The following is a 17,949-nucleotide window of genomic DNA, read 5'->3' as shown; positions in this document are numbered from 1 at the left end:
GGAGAGTGTAAGAATTATGACAACAATATAAAGAGACACCTAAGCTCTATGGAATGCGCCAGATCCTGGGTGGATTCTGACCTTGTGTCTTCACATTGTAAGATGACACACTGGAATGCAAAGGAGTCCTACTTAAATAATAAACCTATGTTTGTAAAAAAAACAAACAAAACAAAAAACCGTGTTAAATGTATGGTTCAAATGACTGAGTGGTACACAGGACCTATTCTCATAGACACAGGAATCTATGTGCTCAACAAATCCAAAAGAGCGCTAAGAACTGCGGCAGGCAGGCACCTGAATGTGCGCCTGCATCTTCTTCTTCTCATTCTGTAGGATCTGGTTCCGCTCTTCCTCCTCCTCCACCCTGGACTCGAGGTCATGGAGAATCTCCTCCAGTTCCTGCTTTTTGGCAGCAAGCCTTGCTCTCATCTCTTCTGCTTCAGCGAAGAGCTCGGTCTCGGCTTGCAGTTGTTCTGCCAGGATATTCTTCTCTTCCAGCAGCTGAAAGCACAATTCAGAGTATAGTGGTCACTCGCCCAGGGTGCACACACCACAGTGACATTACTCACCCAGGGTGCACACACCACAGGGTTGTCACTCATCCAGGGTGCACACCACAGGGATGTCACTCACCCAGGGTGCACACACCACAGGGTTGTCACTCACCCAGGGTGCACACACCACAGGGTTGTCACTCACCCAGGGTGCACACACCACAGGGTTGTCACTCACCCAGGGTGCACACTCCACAGGGTTGTCACTCACCCAGGGTGCACACACCACAGGGTTGTCACTCACCCAGGGTGCACACTCCACAGGGTTGTCACTCACCCAGGGTGCACACACCACAGGGTTGTCACTTACCCAGGGTGCACACTCCACAGGGTTGTCACTCACCCAGGGTGCACACACCACAGGGTTGTCACTCACCCAGGGTGAGTTTCAGTAGTCAGTGCCAACTGTTTCAGACACAGCAAGTTAAGAACACACAGGCACAATCTTAGTGAGTACCAAGCCAACCTGGTCTACACAGCAAGATCTAGGCTATCCAAGGGTACACAGAGAGATCCTACCTCAAAACAAAACAAACACAACATAACATAACATATCTGGCAGAAACTTCAAGTACGCTTTGTGTACAGGAGATATTTTTGGTTGTTTCTATTGCCCTAAGTTATCTTGAATAATACATACTAAGTTCTTACCACTTTAAGGATTATAGTTTGTCCATTATGTTAGGAAGGGATCGATAAATAGGAGAGGGGACTATTAAAGTGCTATAAATGTTCCAGGTGTGGTGGCTCATGCCTATAATCCCAGCACGTGGGAGGCTGAAGCAAGAGGATGCCATGAGTTTGAGACCAGCCTGGGCTACAAAGTGAGTCTCCACTGAAAAAAACAAACCAAATCAAAACAAAACAAAGTTCTCGGCAACCATCAATGCCTATCACATACCAAATGATATTGCCTTCAACACTGATAGCGTTGCTGTCACCCATCAAAGTTTCTGAGCAATTGCCTGCAGCGGGCAAGATCCCTGTTGCTAGAGAAGCTGGAATGGGGCCTGCTCAGTTCTCACAAGCAGGCACGAGCAGACAGCACCAGGAGCCCCGCCTCACACAGGGTTAAACACAAGCTTCACAGCAAACATGCTGTGTGTCCAAAGATCGGGAAGGAGCGTGGCAAGAGCCGAGGCTGATTTTAACTTACACAAATCTAAACCATAAGGCCCAATGTAGCCATTATCTCTGCGGTGAAAAAACACTGTACAAATGAGAGAAAACCCTGCCCTGTACCACAGGAGGCAGTGGGCGTGGCTCCTCATAATGAACACGTGACAGTAGACAGAGTCAGGACACTGAGTGCAGAGGGGTGCACACACCTGCTGGTGCTTCCGCTCCATCTCCTCAAGCTCCCCTTCCACTTTTGTCTGCTTCTCTTTCACCTTCAGCAGCTCCTCATCTTTTGCCTGGAGTTCTTCCTCCTGGCGGGTCACTTGGAGGAGAGGCTTCACCTGTGACAAGGTAAACAGTTTGTCACTACAGCTCTGCATCCCTCCTGCTGCTCCAGGCACCCGCCATGCAGAAGGGTCTTTAGGAGGACCCAGCCCACCTTCGTGAAGACACGCCACCACTGCCAGTGTCGCAGCTTCAGGTACGCCGCACAGTTCCGCTGCAAGACCTTTAAGGCACTTAGTTGTTGCTGTTTCTTGGCAAAGGCCCTGAGGAACAGTAAGGAAAGCACACTTCAGGGGTGTGACTGGCTTCCAGCAAAGCTCCCTGGGGCATGGCTTCCCCAGGACCTCGGCTGAAACACAGCTCCAAGCCTTGTGTTTCATTTCTTGGCCCTCGGTGTTTTCCTGGTGCCTGTGTGTTGTTTGGGATGTGCATCTGTTCATCCAGATGCTGCTCCCATGGGAACGCACCATCCACAAGGCTAGAGCCTGTCAATCTCATGCTCTCTTGCATCATGGTCCACTTACTTTCGGGCGAGGTAGCCTCTGCATACAGCTTGGAAAAAGATGATGATATCAGTGATTTTTAAATCTCTTTCTTCTTCTAAGTGCGCCAAAACTCCAGCTCGGAAAAATATCTTGCTCTGTCCAATTCTATACAGGTTTGGGTCCAGTTCTAAAGCTCGGATCTAAAAGGGAAGAAGCCTGTTTACTTTTGCTATAAGAAAATAATAATAATAATCAAGAATCCAGATGTAGTGGTGCATGCCTTTAAATCCCAGCACTTGTGAGGTAGAGGCAGCAGATCTCTGGGAGTTCCAGGACAGAAAGGGCTACACAATAGAGACCCTCTCATAAAACCCAAAACAGCAAAAGAAGAAATCTTACCATTCGCTCACACGCCTGTTTGCCATCCATGAAGCCTTTAGGAATAGCATTGGGAGTTAGGATCTCATATCTGGAGAAGGAAAAAATGTAGCCTTCAGGAACTGAAGCACACACATTGAGAACAGAGCAGGGTGGGCAGTAATCACCCCAGCCTCTGCAGGCCCAGGTCCTCCTTAGATTCAGATCAAAGCACAGCCTACTGATCTAGCACAGAAGAATGAGAACGGGTATTGAAAACTTTGCATCTCCCACAAAAAGTTCACATCTTTAAGATGAAATTATTTGGCTCTTTGTATTTCCAGCCAGTCAGTTGGGAAGCATTTATCAGATAACAGAGAAGGTAGTAAGAGCACTGTCCACGAGAACAGGGTGACATGCAGCAGGCATAGGCCCGGGTGTACTCATATTCAGAGTTGTGTGCTGAAATGTGTACTTCAGGGTACACAGTCACACCTCAGGAAACCTGAGGCAGAAAGGCGGACATTATAACACGGTGCCCCAGATGCCCGAAATAAGTGACGACTATTAGACAGCTGGCTCCTGACGACACCAAGGACTGCAGCAGCTTCTTGAGTTGACTTGTCTGAGACCAAGGTGGGTGAGGGGTAGGGTGAGTGAGGTGACTCAGGCCCCAAGGACCCTGCTTTGACCTGGAAGCCCCTAATTATTTTATGGATCAACAATGGAAATACTTTGAGATCTGATTTCCAGAAGAAAAAGGGAGAAAAGCGACCCTGTTAACAACTTTAGAGAATCACCCCCAAGCACTTCCCACTCCGTCTGCATCAGTCTCCACTGCAAACCTGTCAGGCTCCGTCTGTACCTTAATCATTTCCTAGTCTATTCTTCTCTCTGTTCTTGTTAAAGTCTGCCATTGTACACACACACACACACACACACACACAGAAAAAATTTATATGCACACAGATTCATTTACTGAAGAAAGATGGAAACATCCTAAAATATTTTCAGGAATCCTCATTGGAGGATTTTAAATTTCTTTTTCCTTGTATTTTAACATACATTATTCATCTATTTTTAGATTGTTATCTTTTTAAAATATTATTTAAAATGTGTTTTAAGGATATATTAAGCCTGGTGATGGTGCGCCTGCCTTTAATCCCAGCACTCCAGAGGCAGAGGTAGGTGGATCTCTGTGTTTTTAAGGCTAATCTGGTCTATAGGGTGAGAGTTCCAGGACAGCCAGGGCTACAGAGTGAGACCCTGTCTTGAAAAACAATTCCAAGTAGATGTGGTTGAAGAAACAACGTTAAGTTTCCAACCTTCCGGCTCATTTTACAGTGAACGTCCGGGCTATGAAGACTGAGTATGTTCTTCAGCGTGGGGAAGCTGCTGCTTTGTACAGCAGGAAGATCAGGATCTCCCCTTCGCAGGGAACAAAGGAAAAGCATCCTATCATATCGGCATTCTCATTCATGTTAAGGTATGTTTGGACAGACAGACAAAAAGGGTAAAGGTCAGCGATAAATACCTCTGTCTGAATTCCTGGAAAACTATCCGGTTGGGGAACCCCTGGCGACAGATCCGGATCCCTTCCAGGACGCCGTTACAGCGAAGCTGATCGAGCACGAGGTGCGGGTCCAGTTTCCCAGCCTAACCAAGCAGACACGTTTTCTAGCTTAATCACGGCCTCCAGGCTCCATCACCTCACCACGCATGCGCTCCGCCTTACATACCCGCTTCTCGTGATTTGGAATGATGCAGCGGACGAAGTTGGGGTTGGTGTTGCGGAGAGTTGCCATCAGCTTGGTGAGAGACTCCTTGTAGAGCTGCCCGACGGTTCGGAACATGCCCTTCTTGGTTTTGTATGCAGAGCCAAACGCGGTCTCAGTCATCCCAGTGACTTGATCCAGACCTACAATTCGGTCCACTGGGGAGGGGAGAGGAGAGAGAAAACGGCTGTGACCCGAGTGTGACTGAGGAGGAAGGGGAGACAGTGATAGTTCAGCGCATAAGCTTTGTGAACAGATGGTAGAGGTGCCGTCTAGGAAAGGCAGTCAGCACATTCAGACACTGCACAAGCCGTGGAGCTACAGCCACACACTTATAGGGCAGGATTTTGCAGTGCCTACAAGTCCCACCTACCACACTGGGGTAGGTGCTGTCCACTGCACTAGGCTCAGGGACCCACTGTCTGCTACGTTCTGCCTGTGTGAGATCTGCCATTACTTGGCAAATGGAAGGATCTCTGGCTGGCATTATTGATACACAAACTGATGCTGGGAAAAGTCTCGCAAGAAGAAATGGCTCCTAATACACATAAAGGTGAGCGACTGCACGGATCCACTCAGTGGATGCGCTCAGGTTATACAGACCAGAGTTGCCCTGAGCCAGCACACGTACTGAGCCAGTCATCTGAGCCCGGGGAACAGTGCAGGAAGATTACATCACTCTGAGTTTGAGCAATGTGTGAACCTCAGCCGTCTCCTCAAAGTGCAAGTGATGCAAAACCACAGAATGGGAAAGACTGCAGAAAACCACGGACTGAGCTTCCTTAGACATTCCTGATCATTAAAGCACGTGGTGTTTTTACATATCCACACAGCAGGCCCTCCTAATGGTGAGACCATGAAGGAGCCGCCACTAGCATGCCTGTTTCCTAAGATGCCATGTGCTTTCTTGAATAGTTTAAAGAAGTCAGAATATGGGTTGACCTGTTACTGATATTCTCCTCAACCCTGACAGCCACCCCATTTCTCTGGGGATCTGGCCCTGGGTAGGGACTCTATGTGCAAGCTCTCAGGTGACTCTAGACTTCCACGGAGGTTTCTGCAGAAAAGGAGCTCCTGGCCCAGGAGTGAGAGCCCTCGAGGCGGGTCTGGAATGGAAGCTGGAGGATGGATGAGGAAGAGCGGTGTGGCTCCTAGGTCCATGCACGTAAGCTGCTCCCCCAAAGCTACAGTCAGTGGCCTGGAGTCCAGTACCACAGAGGACTCACTCGTTTCTTTCATTTGCAGTACCAACCACCCCTTCCTGTCCGGTAAATGCTGAGCCTCCATCACCTCTGCATCAGTCCACTTCTTGTCTGCATCACCAGAGCCCTGCTTCTTTCTACAGTTGACATGTTTGGTCCCTGTCGCCTTCCTCCACTATCTCCCCAGTGTTCGGACACTTGGCTGCTAGGCCACCTCTTTCACCCCACCCTCCACCCCCTAGCATTGCCCAGGCAGTGACCCACCCATTGCTAAGGCAATGGGCACTACCTGTGCTTGTTTTTCTTGACCCTGAATGTTTACCTGTTGCCATCACAGCAGCCTCCTAGACTCTTCACTTCTGGCCTTAAGGGCCCCGCCCACTTCCAGCCTTTCCAGTGGCCCCCCAGCTCAGTCAGTCTTGTGATCCAAGATGACCTCTCTTCTACCTATCCATCTATCTTGGTACTCTCTCGGGACCTACACTCATGTGAAACCCGTCTAGGATGTGACAAGAAATGAGTTAGCCCTCTTCTTTTCTCCCAACACCTCTCAGCCAAGAGAGTTCATTTAGGAGTTTAAATTGCATATGCCTGGCTACCTAGCACAGATCCATGTATTTTCTCCCAGCTGGACGTCATAAAAGTCTTATCTGCCTTCCACAAACTCTTATCAAGTCCCTGTTGTATCTGCTTTTACAATCCTGCATCTGCTCTCATGATGACACCTAACATTCTTAGTTCATGTGTTAGGGAAAGAACAAAGTATACTTTTAAATATATTTACATCTCAAAGTGGGGAACGCAGGTAAGAGATCTAAGAGATCTCTCTCCGGGCGCTGCCACTTAATGCATGAAGACTGCAGAGAGGCAGTAGGTGAACAAGTGCAGGGCAGGAGGGGGCCAGGGAGGAGCAGTGAGCAGAGCCAGCAGGAAGGCAGAAAGGCCCAGGCTTGCTCCTGGGACGATGGCAGCCCGAACGAATGACATCACAGATGAGATGGCTAAGAAAAGTCCAAGTATATTCTGACAGAAGATCATGATTAATTCAGTATGAAAAAGCGACGTGTTGAGGGCAGTTCCTAGGGTTCTGGCTTGAGGTGAGAGGCTGGTGGATGAGGTCATGGGTAAAATGGAGAGACATGGAGTGAGCTGCCTAGGGCGGGCTGAATGCTGCAGCCTGCTGCTAAGGAAGGCTGGGATAACATAGATAAATTGGGGATTATCAACAAGTTGTTCAAGGTCAGGCGCCCCTGGGGAAACTGAAACAGATGAGGGCCTGGGACCACTCTGGGCTGGAAAAGGGAAAAAGAGGACAGCGGACAGATAAGAACAACACTCATCCGTGCCTTACCCCATGTGTCCCAGTGTGAGCGCTGCTCACTCCCGGTGGGAGCTGGGAGGCACTGAGTACTTGTATCCAGCTGCCCACCCAACTTCCCATTCTTGCCAGGACTCTGCCCTTTCTGATAACAGATTCTGACACTCCGCTAGGGGTCTTTCCTCTGGCCTTCCACCTCACTAATCCTCTCCTGTCACACATGTCCAAGTGTTAGCATAACTTTAGCCAGAGTCCGAGACACTGCCAGCAGTGAGCGTGTGATTTGTGGTAGGTTCCAACTGCAACAAACCCCAGCTCCTTCCTCTGAAAGCGAGACAAGGAGGTGCACGTTGCAGTGAGGCAGTAGCTAGCCTGCTCTGTGCTCACCGCTGGTATTCTCTGCCCACTTTCCCACACAACCTTGCATTCAGCCAGCCAGACTGTGGCAAGCTCCAAGATACAAGGACTTATCCATCCTTTCTGCTCACATGGCTAACTCCCCATTCCGTAGCTTCCTGAGAGCTCCTTAGGCTCTGGTCCCCGCAGTGCTCACAGTGCAGAGGCTTTCCCTCCTGACCTTTACATCTCAGCAGACAAACCCGAGAAAACACCCCACACTGCTCTAGGTAGCCTCTCTCCTTGACTTAGCGTTCCCCAGAGGACATTTCCGCAGCTACTCTCAGGGCCATGGGGACTGTCCCCACGGTCACTGTGATCTCTGACCACAGCCAGGATGAGTGCTGCTGCCTTCCCAGTGCAGGCTAGGTGCATGGTGCTGGCACCCAGTAGCTACTTAATAGATGCTGGAGGACAACAAAGCTTACCAAAACAACAGGTCACCTTGTCGCAAAGGAGGGATGGTGCCCAGATTACCAACACTGTCCAAGGATCCAATCACATTAGCACCACCACCACCATCTGCCTCATTTCCAATTCAATAGCTCTGGATTACTTTTAAAAAATGACTCAGGTTTGCCAAAAGCCAATGCTTTAGACTCTCAGGTTGTTTTGTCTTTTTAAAATCTACCATTTAAAATTCAGAGTTGGGTCCCAGCACTAAGAAAAACCTATCATTAAATGACCCTTAGCACATCACTAAATGTATAACTTCATTAAACTCTGATAAGGAAAGGGCTTTTCTTATGTAAATGATGAGACACAAGAGCCAGCAGCAGCAAGCCACAGCACGGGGCCCACTCCTTTGCCACGCCTCGCCACGTTAGGGCTGGTGGTGGGCTCTGGATCTATTATGTGGTTCCCTAGAACAGTGCAACAATTGCAAGTGTTCTGAACTATAATTTATTACCCTATAAGCTTAAACAGTCAGGAATTAGATGGGTTTATATTCATAATTTAAAAGAAAAAAGGGATTTCTCATCTCTCTTGCTATAGACTGCCAGCACCAGTTTCCTAAGGGCGATAATGTTGTCTCCTGTCAGGATCCTTAACCAGCTCTTCCCAGGGACGACAACCTCGGAGGCAAGGAGGAACAAGATGTTTTCAAAGACTTTTTTCAATCTGCCAAAAATATTAGTGCTTACTAAGTATTTGAAATTTATTGTGGCTAATAAAAGCCAGAGAGTGGGGAAGCCTAATGACTGTCTCAGGGCTGCAGAGCATATAAGCTCCATTCTCTCACAAGGGCCTCCAGCCAGCAGGTGACAGGCAAGCCACAGGTCCCCTGCAGCCACCTCAGCAGTGGAATACTGACCTGCTGTGAGTTCCCAGAAACAGCCTCATAACACATCTTTATGATATGTACCCTACAATTACAGATTTACAACCAGGAGGGAATTGGTAGTTAGAGCCAATTTGTTAGAAGAATTTTAGCAGTTAGACATTTTTAGGACAACCCCAGGAAGCAGAAAGGTTGGCTGACTGATTTAAGGAGACAGCCCTCCTTCTCAACCCCCAGTACTAGTGGAGAACTGACCAGGCAGGCAGGCCTCTCCCTCCCTCCCTCCCCACACTCAGGGGCTACTGTTCCCTGGCTTCTTCCTGTCAGGTAGATGTTGGGACTTATGTGACGGTGGTGGTCCAGCCTGACTGCTTGTCTATCAGCCGAGGCTGGGGATGCTATGAGTTAATGTGGGTTTGATTTTAAAAACAAAAACAAAGAAAACAGACAACTGCTATTCATGTAGCCATAGCAACTGTACCCCTTGAACATCAAGCACTAGGTCAGCCTGGTCTATGTAGTGAATCCCATTATAGCCAGGGCTAAGTAGAGAGACGCTATTTCAAAAAAACAAAAAAACAAAAACAAAAAGAAAAAACCCAAATCACAACCACAACTATCACCACAACCAAACCAAACCAAACAACCAAACAACCAACCAAAAAACCCAACCAACCAACCAACAACAGACAAAACAAAAACCTAGGGTGCTTCCCATGCTCCTCTTGACCCCAAGACGCACGTATGCCTGTCAACTATCAGTCAGCCAGATGCGGTATGGAAATATTGCTCCTTGAACTTTGCAGTGGAGATAAAACTCAAGCTAAAAAAACAACCGACAACCAAACCCACTCACTGAAAACGATCATTTAAGCAGACTGAGGCTGACCAATCCCCAAGCTCAGATGGCATCAGAACGGGTGCTGTGACCACTGGGTAAGTCTGCTGACTCAGCGGGAGCTCGGTTTTTGCCGTCCTAGTGCTTTTCTATGAGGAGCTTCCTCTAAAGCTTTGAAAGTGTCTGAGATGTCTCACTATGTAGCTCAGGGTGGCCTTGTGATTTCTCTGGGATTACAGTCCACACGCACCATTTTACCCGGCTTTTTTTATGCCTCACTGGATAGGGCTGCTTTTGGAGTCAGAAAATCCTCTGTCATGTTTTAAACACATGTCTAAAATAATTTCCCCCCATAAATTAAGGCAAGTCTGAGTCTTAGTCGAATTAGTAGCTGCTACTGTATCTTAAGATGGCGTCTCTTCATGCAGGATTGAAGGTGGTAGGGGAAGTCTCTGCCAGCAATTAAAACTCCCTTCCTGGCACTTCCGACGTTTTGTGTTATTTCTCTCTCTTGGTACCTTTTCAGATCAGTCAGCTGCGATCTGGGACGCGAAGGCTCAAAGCCCAACAGTGCTGTCTATGTGTCTATGTGTGAAGGCCACTGGGACAAACCACTGCCAGGGCGGATGATTATACTCCAGCCTGGTCTGGGTCCGGTCCCTGCCTTCAGCCGTCAGTAACTCCGAGGAGCCGTCCTCAAGCTTAGTGTGCTTGTATCCCATGTGTCTGCTTTCTCTTCAGAAATCTGGACTTCCAAACTATCTATAGGAAGCTCATTCCTTCAGGTTATAGCTGATGCCCGTTGGACCTCCATGTTTGCTGCTAGGAATCCCTGTCACTGTTTTCCCATATGTTGTTCGGTGCTTTTCAAAAATCTCTTTACTGCAGTTTCATTTTCTTTCCTTAAAAGCTTGAAAACATATTTCCCCAACACTATGACTACATTTTGTTCTGTTGCTTTTTGTTTTGTTTTTGAGGCAGGGTCTATGTAGCCCTGGCTACCACACACTTGGAAGCACAGCATCTGTATGAGCCTGCAGGACAGCTGGTCTTCCCTTACAGGTTAGTATGTCACAGCCACCCGAAATCTGTCCCTAGACTTTTCACTGTGTCCCAGGAGAGTACTGCCAAACACAGCGCCTCACTTTTCCATCTTTAAGCCTGTCACCTTCCCCTTAGTTTCTCAGATACGTAAACAGGTTTTGAGAAGAGAAAGACTGGGCTACAGAATATTCACAAATTCAAAGACTAAATACATAGCCATGGTGGATGGATGGGTGGGTGGGCTCTGAGAAGAGAGTTTGAGACCTTTGCCACCTCAGTTCAATTAAGAAGCTCAACCAAAGGCTACTTCACAACACAGGAGTGACAGAGCCAGGAACATTTTAGTGCTATGGTGGGAACATGATGAGCGAGCCGCTAGTTTACTAAGATGAAGTCATCAGAGAGGGGCTCTGTACTGGATCCTGCCAGCACGAACAAATGCCCAGAGATCAAGACTCACAGGAGCAGAGCTGGGTGAAGCTGCTCCCTTGAGGGCCCTCATCCAGCCCTGACTCCTCCTCCAGAGACTTTTGGAGAGGGCACATTGCTAATTTTTCTGTTGTTTTGAAACCAAGTCTCACTGTGAAGCCCATGCTGACCTTAAATTGGTGTGATCCTTCTGCCTTGGCCTTTCCCAGCCTTCGGCAGCAGTAAGGGAAGACCAGCATAAACATAAGACTGAACAGATCTAACCCACAGCGTTGGCTCGCCTTCCTCAGCACCCTCAGTGCCCCCCAAGGTCACAGAGTTCTGGGGTGTTCTCACTGTGGGCTGTGCCGTCTGACCCATTCTGGTCTTTGCTTCCACTCTGGGCTTGCAGTTGGCTTACTCAGTGTCAGCTAGAACTGCAGGCAGGACTCCTGCTGTGGATTATCACAGCCCAGCCTGGTGACAGTTTTAAAAGCAACTTCTGAGACGGGTTTAGAGCTCAGCATTCTCCTGGTCCCAAATTCACACGTTTTATAAGATGAAAGTGATTTTACGGTCAAATATTGCTACTTGACAATTTCATTAAAAATTGGAAGGCTAGGTGAGTTTCTTATTACACTGGACTTTGGGAACCCTCTAGCCAAGGCTAGAATCTATCTGAAAATAGGGCTAAGGATATAAGTTACAAATCTAAACATTTTGGAGCTCAATTTCAAGAGCAAAGTATAAATTCTAAGAACATTCCACTGTACCTTAATTGTAAAATAGACAGATTTAGTTCAAGAAAAGGCAACAGCTAGACATTATCCCACGTGTAATCCAAAAGCAACAACAATGGGAACAACAATCCTGAGGCCAGCAAACACTTGTTCACAAGATATAGTCGTTTAGAGAGAGACACTTCCTTCTTAGGATTCCTTGGGAGTTGAAACCATAAAGGTGATCCAGGGATAGAAGAGATGTCATCGAGCAGATAAGATCCTAACAGTTTTCTTGCAGAAGTGTGTATCAAAATGGCACAATTGGAAAGGTAGTGAGAGACATACCTTTCCATATGCAACGCTCTAAGTGCTATGCATAAAATAACAAGCGATGTGTAGGCAGTAGCGACTGAATAGGTTATGCACTCAAACACTTGCCGGGAAGTAATAAAAGAGAGCATGAAATGGGACGTTCATGCAGGCCTGTGAGCAAAACGAACAGAAAGCCCAGAAACCCCCATAACACCCCACCTCCCAGGCCACCCTGCCAGCCCCCACCCCGCCATCTTCTCCTGTGGTCTTAAGACCCTTCTGATTTGGAGGCCCTGCAGGCTGTATACATTCACCTGGTGGCTCATGAAGACCAGAAACACTGTCATAGAAAGAAGCTCTCTGAATAGTCTGAATCTCTAAGGCAGAGAAACAGTGGAAACAGGACACAAGAGCAGATACACAAACACTTCAGTTAGTGGGAAAGACATTTGACATCACAAGTAAACTCTCAAATGGGGCTACCAAAGTAGCTGGTCCAGGGCAGAGCCTATGTAAAATTTACTGTTTCAAGAATCTGTGCATTTGAATCGAGTTCTTTATATAATACATTCAAGCTGAATCAAAAGAGCATATTCCCCACACCAGGAGTGAGCATCATGCCACAGTGACAATATTTAAGAGTAACGAGGTACTAGTTAATCCGTCTTACAGTTAGTAAATCAGGGCAAGACGGCAGTTAAATCAGAACACTAAGATAAAGGCAAAGTCAGGAATTTTACTGTCAAATTTCCAGTACAGATTTTGGAAACATAATTTACTTCAAATACAAATTTCTAAAAGATCGGCTAACTACTCAAGTTCTGCTGTAGCAAATGTTAAGGTATTGTAACGCTTGATCATGCCGTTACTCATGGAAATGCCCTAGGAGGCTCTTGTGCTCAACCATGCGTTCTTTAGTTGTTGCTGTTTATGTACAGAGGCATGAGAAAGGGCACGGATTGCTACGCAGTTGTCAAGATCCCCAAACATCAGCTTTTAATAAAAGCAGGGCACTGGGAACCCTAGGGCAAGGCTGCCATCTACACACTCACTCCTTTTGGTTTGGGCCTGAGAGACCTGAGTGAGACTCACATAAGCTGGATTGTAGCACAGTGTCTACAGTTCAAGGGGGACTGTGCCTTCTTAGGCAAGCTGGAGGCAAACATTATACATTTTCCATTGTGTCCAACTCATGCATTTCAATGGCAGGAAAAGGAAATAATTTTATGTTTCATCAGGACCACTTTTTTTTTTTTTCCTATGAAAAAAGTTCCTCTTAGCCCAAGAGATCTCTACATTTACAAAGTGACAATTCTCCACTTTGGCTCCCCCATCTAACTTCTGAGCCTGCCACTGTCCTTGTGAGTGAAATCCACAGCCCTCAAGCCTGAGAAAGCCTGGGACTGGTTCTCTGCCTGCACAATGCCCTACAATAGCCCGTGACCGCTCAGCTCTCCTGCCACTCAGATTTTACCAGATGTCCACCTGCACTGGAGGGCGACAGGATGCTCTCCTAACAGTGACATTGCGAGGGGAGCAGAAGCTAGCAGAACCAAACCGACTCGGGACAGATGAGACTCCTCACCCTACTCTGCTGAGAGCTGCCGCGGTGCTCAAGCCACATGTGTAGCAGAAGGGCTAACATTGGCAGGTAGTGCAACCTGAATGGTCAGAGCGGCAAACTAAATATGGACAGACAGAATTCCCTCTGAGCACTTCTGTAATCAAGCAAAGATCGTACTTGTGTGTGTTAAGTGGCACTCTCTCCACACATGGCCCCCCACTGTAAGTTTCATCCTCAGTGACCCTTCATGGGCTCGTGTCACTCCAGCCACCATCCCCACCCTCACCTACAGAATTTTTATCCTAAAACCCGATCCTCTCTAGTTATCTGCAACTGGAGAAGCACGGAAGGAGGACGCTCAGAGAGCTGGGAGAAAAGACAAAGACAAATGCAGATTTCCCAGAGTTGTCACTTTTCGACAAGTCTGTTGTGGGCAGGGGATGCATCTTTTATGCTTCCAAAGGGTTTTGAATGGCAGTTTGGGTAAGGAAAAGAGAGAGAAGGATTTAACCTTTCGTACTAAGCTGTCAGTCTCCAGGCCTTTATAGGCCCTTTCTCACCCCTCACCTCCTGCAGCCCTCACTTCTAGCGGGTTCCCCCAGCTACCCAGGAGACAGCCACTTTATCTACATTAGACTGAACAGATCTATGCTGATGCTCTTTGTTCAATGAAGTCTAAGCACTGCATCTGGGTCAGGTTACTAGGGTTGAGCCTAGCTGCAAACATCACCACAGCCTCACTTCTGCTTTCTGCCCCTTTTGGGCCCAGCCTTTCTATCCAGCCAGAATGGACTCCTGAGTGCTGGCTTTCTGTCTCCATTCCAGATCACTCTACTCCCTTCCCTGCCCCAAGCCAAGCTAACTTATTCTTTGAGCTAGAGGAAGAGGGGCTAAGTATTATTCCTTGGTAATGACGAGGCAGATATTTATGACAGACAGCACTGCATGCCACTCCTTTGAGAGACACTCTATATCCACACTGCCAACTGTCCAGTGCTGTGCTTTCAAGTACCATGGCCCTGGGATGACCTGAGGCCAGTCCTTTCTCCTGCTTCATGTTTAGTTTCTCAGATTCCATGGTGGTAAGACTTAACATCATAGTGGAGAACAGCCCCACTCTGACACTATGGACTGAGTGAGGCCCAGATCTTTTGCTGTGTATTCAGACAGCACCTTAACTAGCTAGGTCACTGCAAGGGACCTTCTCCTAGAGTCGAGTCCTAGGCACATCCCTTCCCAGGACACAGGCACACATGTGGGTGGTGTATCACACTCCTTCCAGCCCCCTCATATACTTGTCCTGCCCACTACACATGGTCATTCGTCAGTACACTGCCCTTCACGTGGTCACTGGTCCCCTGAAGACTTTCTCCTCATCCTTCTTTTTCTCTCTCTTTCTTTTGCCTTAACTGCTCACACCCTCTTTATCTACTGTGTTTCTTTCTCTCAACCAGAGAAGATGGCTAAGCTAATACACCCTGGGCTCACAACAAGAAAACGACTAATTACTGAACCAGTGGGAGTCACCTGAGGCCCAGTGAAGAGAGACATAATATCCAGGACGAAGGATAGCAGAGAGCTAAACTCTAAAAGATGTGTTCCTACTAGGAATAAAGAAATACAAGCATTTTGTATCCTAGTAAAATCTACCCTGTGGTAAATGTCACCAGAAATCAGGAATCACTTGAGGTTCATACATATAAAAGAACTATGAAGATTAATGAAAATAGAAGCAACCAGTCCCTATGCAGGATATCGAAGAGTTCACTCATTGGCTATTGTGTGTTTGTGACATTCGGGCATAATGGAAGATACAGCTTGCTAGACCTGTGTACCGGACCAGGAAAAGGCTCTTCTCAGGTTGTTTGTGCCTGTGCCTTTATGTCATAATCTCAGCTGTCACTGGGAAGCCTGAGGGACCCTGAAGCTTCTTGTGGCTCTGAATGTACACAGTTTCCATATGCCCCACAGCGTCTGACCAAGGGGGCAGATGGTTTGTATTTATTTCTTAACCCAAATATTCACAAAATGGGTAACTTCTTACATATCGGCAGCCGTGCTCTAGGGAAAGATTTTAAAGCAATAAAAACGTATGGATCTATACAAACACACATATGTGAAAGAACTGTAAATAAACCTTAGCTACAGATGATCCAGGCCAAGCTTAAATACAAACTCAAGCTCATCTCACCGTCCTTCCAAAGCTCAGCCACAAATCTGTCCGAGGACTGGTGCAGGAGGGTGGCCACGTTGTCATTCAGCGGGTCCATGTTCTTCATCAGCCACTCATCTGCCTTATAGTCCACCTGTCCCACACCAGAGCCAAGGAGAGGAAATGAAGAACACACAACTCAGTACCATCTGAAGTCTTAATCAAAGACTCACTAAACAATCCCGCACTGGACTGTGGGGACCGTCTCAATGGCAGGTAATGGTATAAATAAACATGGTCAGTGTTGCCTTATCACAGTGCGCGGCAAAACCACAAACAGCGGTTCTTTCTTCCCTCCTCTCTATCTCTTTTGTTCTCTCTTCCTTCCTTCCTTTCTAAGACAGGGTCTGATCTTCCTGACTTCAGGGGCCAGGATTATAAGTGTGTAGCACGTGGCCAGCCAAGTTTGTTTCTTCCTCCTCTTTTGGAGGCAAGCTCTCACTATGGCCAAGGCAGTTCTAGAACTCACTCTGTAGACCAGGCTGGTTTTGAACGCACAGAGATCTGCCTGCCACTGCCTCCCAAGTACTGAGATTAAAGGCATGTGCCACCACTGCCTGGCAGTTCTTCGCTTCTGTGTGTTACCGTATGCTGTGTGCATGTGGAGCCTAGGACCGCTGAGGTGTCTTTATCACTTTCCGTGCTATGTTTCTGAGCAGTCTCTCACTGATCCTATAGCTTGTCATTTCAGCTCAACTGACTGGACAGTGAACCCTGGGAACTTGTTTGTCTTCACCGTGCCATGCCTCCTAGCATTGGGGTTTCAGGTGTTCTCCATCATGCCTGACTGGGTGCTGAGGATGCAAACTCAAGCACCCCATGCTTGGGTAGCAGGCATTTCCCTGCTGAGCCACCTCCCCAGCCCCACCATGCAGCATTCTAACCGAGTTTAACCTAAGGGTTCTCACCTTCCCCGCGTAGTGGATGATGCAGAAGTCGGCTTTGTCTTTCAGTTGGCGCGGCTTCTGAAACTTGGAGTGGGAACCTTGCTCCTGAACCAGCTTTTCAACAAATGTTTTATCTGTAGCTTTGGGGAACCAGCATTCTTCATCCAGGAGGGCCAGCACGCCAGGGGGATTGGCCTGAGAATGAGAGGCAGTGAGCACTGACAAAGCTAGTCATGGCTCCACCTCGGGGATTGGCAGCTTACCGCCACAACCAACAACTCTGTGAAGAGCTATGAAAGAACTAGCTTCTCCAATGGAAAGTATGTCCATGCCATAACAAGCTAAAAGTTCAAACACAGACCATTAAGTTACTAAGCACTGGAAAGAAATGGGTAACTTACCGAATAAGCCTTGAAATCTTGAAGTATGTACATTATAAGTAAACTAATTACAGTAGACGCTCTACAAAAGCATCCAGAAGCAGAAAGGAGCTGGGAGAGGGGATGGGACAAGGGTGGAGGGGTCAAAGTGAGCACTCTATGGTCAAGGCTGCTGGGTATACTATAAAGCTCAACTAAGCAGACACTGTCCATGCTAAGCCATTTAAGTTTTTGTTTAACTGATGATTCAATAGGCTGTACCACTTCTTGTCGGTAAAATATCTAAAGCTATTACTCAGTACAGCACAGTGTGATTGTTTGAGGAAAAATGTCCCCAGACTCTGGCATTTGAATACTCAGTCCCCAGCTGGTGGTGATGTTTGGGGGAGGCGTGGCCTTGTTGGAGGAAGTTCTTAGTTCTTGAGGTTTCAAAGTCACACAACCACAACGCCATTCCTGGTTCACTCTCAAGTTGTTCCTGCCACCATGACTGTTGCCGGCTGCCACAATCACCTACCTCAATGGCCTCTCCTCCCTCTGGAACTGTTAGCCTAAGTTAAACCCTTCCTTCTGTGAGTTGTTTTGTTCTATCGAAACAACAGAAAAGTGACTAATAAATTATGAGAGGGGGTAATACAAACATCAGTCACTTTAAAAGGCTGTGGCAAATCCAGAGACAGAAAGCACATCAGTTGCACTATGCTGGGTGTGGGGCTACCGGGTATCAGGATTTTACCGGGGTGGAGTCATGACAGTGTAGAATTAGTGGTATGATATAGCACAAAACTGCTGAATTCCAGCCTTAA

The 17,949-nt window shown here is 47.5% G+C and overlaps 1 protein-coding gene across 4 annotated transcripts in view; it reads right to left on the bottom strand.

Moving 5' to 3' along the window:
* The window catches only part of Myh10 (myosin, heavy polypeptide 10, non-muscle), a 124,712-nt gene that overhangs the window by 28,785 nt on the left and 77,978 nt on the right, over positions 1-17,949 (bottom strand). For 2 of the 4 annotated variants that reach the window (XM_006534489.3, XM_017314834.2), the window contains 10 exons: positions 16,785-16,958; positions 15,856-15,970; positions 12,415-12,477; positions 4,543-4,736; positions 4,338-4,459; positions 2,846-2,915; positions 2,486-2,646; positions 2,116-2,224; positions 1,886-2,017; positions 298-504 (listed from right to left, as the gene is read on the bottom strand). In XM_006534489.3, coding sequence (XP_006534552.1) covers positions 298-504; positions 1,886-2,017; positions 2,116-2,224; positions 2,486-2,646; positions 2,846-2,915; positions 4,338-4,459; positions 4,543-4,736; positions 12,415-12,477; positions 15,856-15,970; positions 16,785-16,958 — 1,347 coding nt within the window. The remainder of the gene's footprint in view (positions 1-297; positions 505-1,885; positions 2,018-2,115; positions 2,225-2,485; positions 2,647-2,845; positions 2,916-4,337; positions 4,460-4,542; positions 4,737-12,414; positions 12,478-15,855; positions 15,971-16,784; positions 16,959-17,949) is intronic. The other 2 variants (NM_175260.2, XM_017314835.2) reach the window with 1 other exon arrangement.

Source organism: Mus musculus, chromosome 11, assembly GCF_000001635.26.
Source record: "Mus musculus strain C57BL/6J chromosome 11, GRCm38.p6 C57BL/6J".
Classification (NCBI taxonomy): Eukaryota; Metazoa; Chordata; class Mammalia; order Rodentia; family Muridae; genus Mus; species Mus musculus.
This window is presented reverse-complemented; position numbering and strand designations above follow the sequence as displayed.